Source organism: Crassostrea angulata, chromosome 4, assembly GCF_025612915.1.
Source record: "Crassostrea angulata isolate pt1a10 chromosome 4, ASM2561291v2, whole genome shotgun sequence".
NCBI lineage: Eukaryota > Metazoa > Mollusca > Bivalvia > Ostreida > Ostreidae > Magallana > Magallana angulata.
The window spans coordinates 28,620,937-28,628,922 of record NC_069114.1 but is presented as its reverse complement, the minus strand read 5'-3'; the positions used below and the strand labels follow the sequence as shown (position 1 = coordinate 28,628,922).

Here is a 7,986-nt window from a genome sequence, read left to right as displayed (position 1 = left end):
AATGACACCCCACTTGTTGACATAAGGTCGATATTATAAATAATCCTTTAGCAAAGACATCTACTGATATTCTTAATAATTGATTTTACCACACCCTGTACCTAGCATGTTTTTTTTTTTTGCATGTTAAGTTACTCGTATATCCCAGAGCACTGCGTATCAAACCAAGAATTTCATAATTTGAAACAATCCCTGAACAGTTCATTGAAAAACAAAAATGCAGCGTATTTTAACAAATACTAATTGTCAATGTTCCTTGACTTTGTGCATGTATTTTCTATGCTCAGTTTATACAATTAAGGACGGTAGATATTTAATAAACTAATCAGTTTTAGTATATTATGTTTTTTTAAGCAATAGACTATTATTAATAAATTGAAAATAGTTTCCAAATATTTACGCTTTAAATGAATATTTTAAAAAGGTTTTTTTTTAAACATCTTTTCATTAAGTTCTTTTTAATAAGATTAATATAATAGTATAAAGATAGTCACGACCATAAAATCCTATTAGAATAAAATAAACACTCCTTTAATCAAAATAGACAGCAGTTATAACGAAAATTGTGATATACCGTCAATCAGAAAGGATTTTCAACTTAAAGCTTATAAAATTTCAAGATTAATCCAACAAGATATTCCTAGGTAAAAGTATTAAGTATTTGCTTGTAAGTTAGCGAATTCAAAGTAGTAATCATGTGCCTTTAATTAAGGGATGGGAGTATTATGCATATTTAAGAGGATTTGAAAAGTGTGCTCCAAATTTCAATCCCGCATCCATTACATTGAGACAAGAATATCGAAACACTTTATGAGTATGTGCAGTCATGTAGATGCATTTTTGCATATTCAGTTTAGGATCATCAACACCCCGTGAATTTTACTCTATATATGACAGTACGCTAATAAGCAGATATCCGGCGAATTTCAACCCATTGTTAAGTTATTAATAGTTACCTAACACTGAAGCATTGGTCTACTACATGTAACTTTGAGGTCCTGGGTTCGAATACAGCAGAACCTTTTATTTCAATCAAAAGTGATACATTCAATTGTAAAATTTTGGCTTTTATTCCGCCAGACTTGTACCTTTTTCTTGTCATTTTCAAGTCGAGCGCATGCAAAAACTTCACATCTCTAAAATATGTTTGTGCTGATACTAGATACTTTTTTTGTGGGACACTTAACAACAAATCACCATCCCATCACCGCTCCTCTCACTCATCATAACCCTTGTGCTTAGTTTGTCTTCTAATAGTATACTAACCAATTAGCGGAGAAAAATATTAACAAAGGATCAAAATCATTTTAAATATTACGGATAGAGCATAGCCCTTATTATATCGGAACCATTGGGGCAAGGGTGTAAATCACCAGTTATTTAGTTTTTCCTGTTCTTACTACTGAAAGAATGTGAATGAATTGAATTATTTTTGAAAATTATAAGAGAGCAAAGACATACAGAAACCCACTTGTTGATATTCAAGACAATTCTGGTTAATTATAAGTGAGTCATAAGATAAGATATAATAAATAGAATTCTGTTCTGAAGCATAGCGGTTGTACTAATACACTTTCTGTGTTTCAAATTCTTTATTTTGTATCATAGTTATTATTGTGTTGATAAAGATATGATACGCCATTTTGGCTTTAAAAAAGAAAAACATAATAATACTATTCAGTGCAGTAAAAAAAATACATGTAATTAGCAAACAAACAAATGAACAAACAAACAAACAAAAAATTAAACAGCTTCAGAGTTAATTGACACCTAATTAGATAAATAATGTATAAATTAAAATTTAGGCAAATTATAAGACAAGAAAACTACAGTGTCAAAAATTATATGTTAAAATCATATAATGAAATACAAAAGTAGTATAAAATAGAGTCATTTCTAATGTGTTATTTTTGCCGCAACGTCTGTATTCGTTGTTGATGTTCATGGTCACTGAAAATATTTGGTTGATAGATATTTTGAAACTGTTTCATAAACATCGATCGATATGTTTTTCTAAGAAAAAGAATTCCACATCTGAAATTTGATTAACACTTTCAAATAGTAAATACATCGTATCTATGGCAACCGCTATCACGACATCTGCCACATTTTAAACTTTTGGTCTTTTCTTTAATGGTTTGAGAAAAGGCAGACGTTCTTGTAAGTAAATGTGTTGTCTTTTTTTTTAAAATATTATAACTAAAGCGGAATATTATTAAATTACGTTAAATGAATCGCCTTAACATAATTTTAGGTACCGGTACCGTTGCTTAATAACATGTCCATAGGCATCAAGTTTTGTTAAAAAGACCAAGACATAATTTTAGGAAATCGGAGAATCGAATCGGCGAGAATTGCAGTGACAAAAAAATGGGTTTGTTCAAGAGAAAAGACAACCAAATCCGACCTTCATCAAAGTCCAACAAGTCTATTAACAGTTCGACAGGCTCAATGACCCGCTCCCAGCTCAACATGGCCATTATGGAGATGTTGAATCTGACTCAGAGCACACACGGGTGTGATTATGTATGTAGGGGTAAGTTCAATCCGAAGTTTTACACATTTTACATTTAATTCTTACTCATTCAATTTTCAAAGAATTTTTTTTTATTTTTAAAATCATTCCATGCATGAACTGTTTAAGACTTATTACATAAGTATGTATTAAAATGTATTGAAATTAGTTCGTTGGCAAATCGTGTATCTCATGAATTATTCATACTCAAAATTAAAAATCTGTCAGCTTCTAACGATGGTAAAAAGTGATAAAAAGGCTTACATGCATCGGTAAAATTTTACGGGTTCCAACTTGAAAGCGTTCAGAGGGACCGGGGGGGGGGGGGGGGGGGGGGGTTAATGAAATTCGATATTATATGAAATTCGATATTATATGAAAACAATGAGTGAATTTTATGCCTTTTAAAAGGTAACCCCATTACCGACACCGGCAAAAGGAAGCAGTTGTTTAAGATGTTGTCCGTCGTGTTGCTGCCGATGGCCATTTTGATAGGCATGACGGGAAATGTATTCCTGATAACTGTCAAAAACTTCATCGAGGCGAAGGAGACCAGATCGGCCCTGTCCTTCTCGTGAGTACAGATCTGACATTGTAATCTTGTATATTAAATGTATCTAATCAAATGTATCTTAATATTAGAATTGTATCTCGCTACCAGTCTTGCTCCTGTATCCATTCTTATATGAGGACTATACACAATGACAAAAGTCAAATTTAGTTCCTATAAAAATTCAAAATTTTATTAAAAATTGTTTCAAAGCCAAGTATATTTTGTAGAAAAATGGCATATATTTTTAATTGTATGACGTACAGTGGGTGTTTTTGTGCAATCCAATCAGAATTATGAGACAAAGTTAATATCAGTGATTTTCGTACTATAAAAGCTTTGGCGCAAATTTCAACTACTTGGAAAGAAGCAACGTGGATAAAAATATAATCTGTTCAAGCATGTGATCAGTTTCAATTTCTTACACTATTCTGCAAAAGAATTTGATAAAATAGCTTGAAAATGTTTAATTTATGATAATATTGATGATATGTTATCATGTTTCTGAATTGATAGCTTTTAGACAAACTAAAGATAAAAATATAATAAAGCCATATATCTGTAAACGTACACATCAAAAGTAGAATTAAGTTGCCGATTGTATATTTTATGGCACAACTTTAAACCCCCACCACACCTCTCCTTTTAATGGTTTTGTTTCAGTGTTGAACTTGGTCAGATGATGCGCTTTCTGCAAAGAGAACGCGACATGAGCGCCCTCTACGTGAGCGCCATTGGTCCCGACACGAAAGAGTTCCTTCTGAAGCGTTACCCCGACACAGACATGGCCCTGGAAAATCTGTCTCACTGGCCCGTCAGCAAGAAGAATAATCGTCAAGAGTTCCAGTCCAAGGACCGCTTCCTGTTGTTTCTGAACCGTCATCGATACCAGCTCGACCTATACAACAGAACGGCCAAGGAGGAGCTCTTCTTCTATACGGACGTGATCGATGTCTTCATCACTTGGCTCTATGATGCTGTGTCAGAGGCCAGGTCAGGTGCCATTTGGAAAACCCTTGTTGCCTACCAGGAAATCATCGTAGCCAGTGAATACATCGGACGAGAACGAGGCTTGGGTGTGACCTACTTTGCTCTCGGCGGTTTCAAAGCTAAAGAAGATTACCTCCTGTTTCTGGAAGCCCAGGATATTGCCAATATAACTTTTCAGTCTTGTAGGCGATATTCTGAACTGGCGTACAATCTCTATGAAGTTCAGATGTTACAAAATGATTTGGTTTTAGCCCCTGTGCGGGCAATGAGGCTAAACATACGATCGAATAAAAGCGCTCAACTCGCAGGGTCGCTAGATAAAGCCAATGAATGGTTCGACAACATGACAATATACCAAGATATTGTGCGCGGCACGCAGAGGGCTTTGGCTAATAAGATAGACATCATGCTCACTGCAAAAAGCGACGAAGACGTATACACCATCATAACCATTGCGTGTATCTTTGGGCTGATCATGGTAGTATGTCCACTGGTGATTATAGGGGTCTATTTCTTAACGTCTGAAATTCAGAAGTATTCCATATCCATCGCTAATCGGTAACTATTTATAAAATTTTTTAAAACAACCATAATATTTTTTTTTTACAAAATTAAATCCCTATGTACACTGTACTATTAATTCTCTTATAACTTGAAAATTCTGAAGGGAAATCCCCTAAGTGTCAAGTGGAGTCAAGTTTTGAAACTTGTGATATCAAGTTATTATTATAAATATTATATATTATAAAATACGTAGAATTTTTGGGATAAAGTCAAATTGTGTTTTTTATACTTAGTATATATCTCAATAATAGTTCTTTCTGTCTTTGCTTTGGTGAAGAACAAAAGCGTTGAACAAGGAGAAGAAAAGAACGGACACACTGTTGTATCAGATGCTGCCCAAGTCAGTGGCGGAGCGGCTGAAATGTAACGAACAAGTGGAGGCCGAGCAGTATGAGCAGTCCACCATCTTCTTTAGCGACATTGTGGGCTTTACCAAAATCTCCTCGTCTAGTTCCCCTTTACAGGTAAAACCAGAGGTCTGATAAAACGTGAATCTACTAGTATTCAATGCGTCAAGCTCTTTCTACCGACGTCATTTCCAAAGTGCAAAAACGTTATGCTGAACACGCCTTTGTACTGATATGTCATACATTTAAATCCGAATTTACTCGGTATTTTTGTTATTTCACAAGGTGGTCGACATGTTGAACAGTCTGTACACGTGCTTTGACGAGAGGATAGAAATGTATGATGTGTACAAGGTGGAGACCATTGGTGACGCCTACATGGTAGTGTCAGGTACGTACTTACTGTGGGAAGTTATTGTGTAATTAAAGTGAAAGGGTCGGATGGCCAAAAGGACCAAAGTGCATGTTTATCGCTTTTTGTGCTCTTCAGAGCGAAACGTTCCTTTTATTAAACAAAATAAAAAAGATTGACGTTTTGTTTGACATTCATTTACATGTAAAATACAAAAAACAGGTGTTCCGAGGCATAATGGAAAACAGCATGCCTCAGAAATAGCAAAGATGGCGTTTGACCTCGTTAGAAGACTACGACATTTAGAAATACCGCATCTCCCCGGCATAAAGTTCACTCTCCGGATCGGCTGCCACTCTGGTAGGCATTTGTTTAAAAATGGCGCCCTTATTATGTTTGATTGTTTCCCTGTTATTCTGCAACTATATGCATGTATTTAGTTACTGTCGTCCTTTTCCTGCTTTAGGCACAGTTGTTGCGGGAGTGGTGGGAAACAAGATGCCGAGGTATTGTTTGTTTGGGGAGACTGTGAGTGTTGCCTCCAAAATGGAATCTCTCGGAAAAGGTAAGCTGTTCGAATCCGATTTAAAAATGTCCATAAATTTAATAATTTTGCGATGCCAAAATGTCATTTGGTATTAAAATTGAGCAGCTGTATAGATTATTAATTATGACTTACTAGTACATGTATTATTTATGCAGCCAACAAAATACACTTGAGTGAGACTACATACGATATTTTGACATCTATTGGAGGATTTACAATGCATGAAAGAAAGGATAACATAGCCAAGGTGTGGATTTAATAGCAAAATCTAGTATTCTAAAAAATATTAGGATAAAGCCCTTTTTAGCTCACCTGAGCTGAAAGCTCAAGTGAGCTATTCTGATCACATTTTGACTGTCGTCCGTCTGTCCGTCCGTCTGTCCGTAAACTTTTCACATTTTCAACATCTTGTACTGGTTGGCGGAAGTGGACGGCACGGAGACGGACACCGACTCTGTGCAGACCGAGCCCGAGGAGCCGCACGAGAGAGTGGCAGGTGAGGCCAAAAACGGCGCGAGGGGAACGTGCCCAAGCTCGATATTAGCCGCGGGTCCGTAGCTCCTATACGTAAAAATTTGGTAGATTAGGGCATAAACCCGAATTTCCCAGTACAGCTAAAAATCTGCATCTAGCTCGACATCTGCTTAAAGAATGTCAGTTATCAATAGCTACTTAATAATCAATTTTATATTTTTTTTAGGGGGGGGGGGGGGTCTAAAATATTTTTCTTGCATAATTTTTTTTTAAAAATTATCTTGGGGTGGGATACGGAGTTTCGGTTATCATATCATAAGTATCATGGTTCATCTTTAATGATTTTATCATAAAAATTTTTTTTTCCAAAGATAGCATGGTTTGACGTGAAATGTTTTTTTTTCTCGATAATATCCGGAGAGTACGGACATATGCGAATTTAGTTTACAACACCACATTTAAAATGACACACATAATTACATGTATTAAAATGTCATTTTCATGTAAAAAACAAAAACAAAAACAAAACCTCATGTGCATAGTTGTAGAATAACATGATAATGAAAGTTGTAAATACCATCGATTAACAATATCTTAATTGACATATTCCTCTGATACACTTTAATGGTTTACCTTTATTTTTTTCAGGCTCCAAAAGTTTCTGGCTACATTAAAAATACGATATGCGAACACAATTTGCGTAAAATCAAGACAACATAATACATGTATATAACAAGATCAGTGTTGTTTGTATAATTATGTCCTCGCTTTGTTTATATATGTAGTGATGGATCTGTTTGTCCTCGTTTTTAACAAGTGCGTTTAAAATGCTTACATTTTATGAATTTTTTTCTCTCCACAATCGGATTTTTTTCTTCAGAATTTTCATTATTTACAATTACTATAGTATGATTTTATAAAGTTATTTCGAGCAGTTAACTACAAATTGAAATTACCTTTTTTTGTATATGTCTAGCTAAATGATTTTAAGCTTTGTAATTTTTTGATATTAAGAAAAGCAATTAAATTTGGAGGGACTTTCAAATTATATGTATTAACTTCTTTGTTTTGTTTTTTTTTAACTTTTATATTATTATTTGTATGCGTGTTGTAAGAATTATCAAAACCTTTATAAGGTACATTAATTTGGAAGTGTATCTCCGTTAAGATAATTTTCTTGGTTATACAAGAATTTTTTTTAAAACTATGGTTGTCTTAACTTCTTCACAGAAGTACATTTATGTTTTGTATTCATTGTGTAAAGTATATGAAATAAAATTTTGTTTCAAAACTCGCATTGAAATCGGTTGACAAGACTTGATCAAATTTTTAGAGATTTTAAGACAATAGTTTACCAACATATTTAAAGACACCTTCGAACGTGGCCAAATGTAAAGATCATTTTATTGTACAATACAAATCGTCCACCCTTTGGTTATTTTTTCTCATATAAACTGTAACTCATTTGTAGTTTTTTGAATATTGAAAGACCTCTGTCAGCTCTCACGACTGTTTCGTTCGGATATGATATCCCGTATATTATAGTTTTTGTGAACATCGCAGTCTTTATTTTTTCACTTGCCCTAGTATATCCTCAAAATATTCACGTAACCCAACCATAGCGTCATTTCCTGACTGTTGTGCACA

The 7,986-nt window shown here is 34.4% G+C and overlaps 1 protein-coding gene across 1 annotated transcript; it reads left to right on the top strand.

Moving 5' to 3' along the window:
• Positions 1–2,146: 2,146 nt before the first annotated feature.
• On the top strand, positions 2,147–7,934 carry LOC128181159 (uncharacterized). The gene is made up of 12 exons (XM_052849453.1): positions 2,147–2,160; positions 2,328–2,536; positions 2,927–3,089; positions 3,729–4,613; positions 4,897–5,083; positions 5,252–5,357; positions 5,541–5,678; positions 5,785–5,883; positions 6,021–6,114; positions 6,173–6,220; positions 6,276–6,361; positions 6,988–7,934. The coding sequence occupies exons 2-12, from the start codon at positions 2,371–2,373 to the stop codon at positions 7,011–7,013; spliced, it is 1,998 nt and encodes a 665-aa protein (XP_052705413.1). The 5' UTR covers positions 2,147–2,160; positions 2,328–2,370; the 3' UTR covers positions 7,014–7,934.
• The last annotated feature ends 52 nt before the right edge of the window (positions 7,935–7,986 follow it).

Excerpts from the sequence above, each read along its gene's own strand:
- LOC128181159 (XM_052849453.1), top strand. The coding sequence starts at position 2,371 with ATGGGTTTGTTCAAGAGAAAAGACAACCAAATCCGACCTTCATCAAAG. Across the intron at positions 5,884-6,020 it reads AATGGAATCTCTCGGAAAAG|CCAACAAAATACACTTGAGT; the intron begins GTAAGCTGTTCG and ends TTATTTATGCAG. Across the intron at positions 6,115-6,172 it reads AAGGATAACATAGCCAAGGT|CTCACCTGAGCTGAAAGCTC; the intron begins GTGGATTTAATA and ends AGCCCTTTTTAG.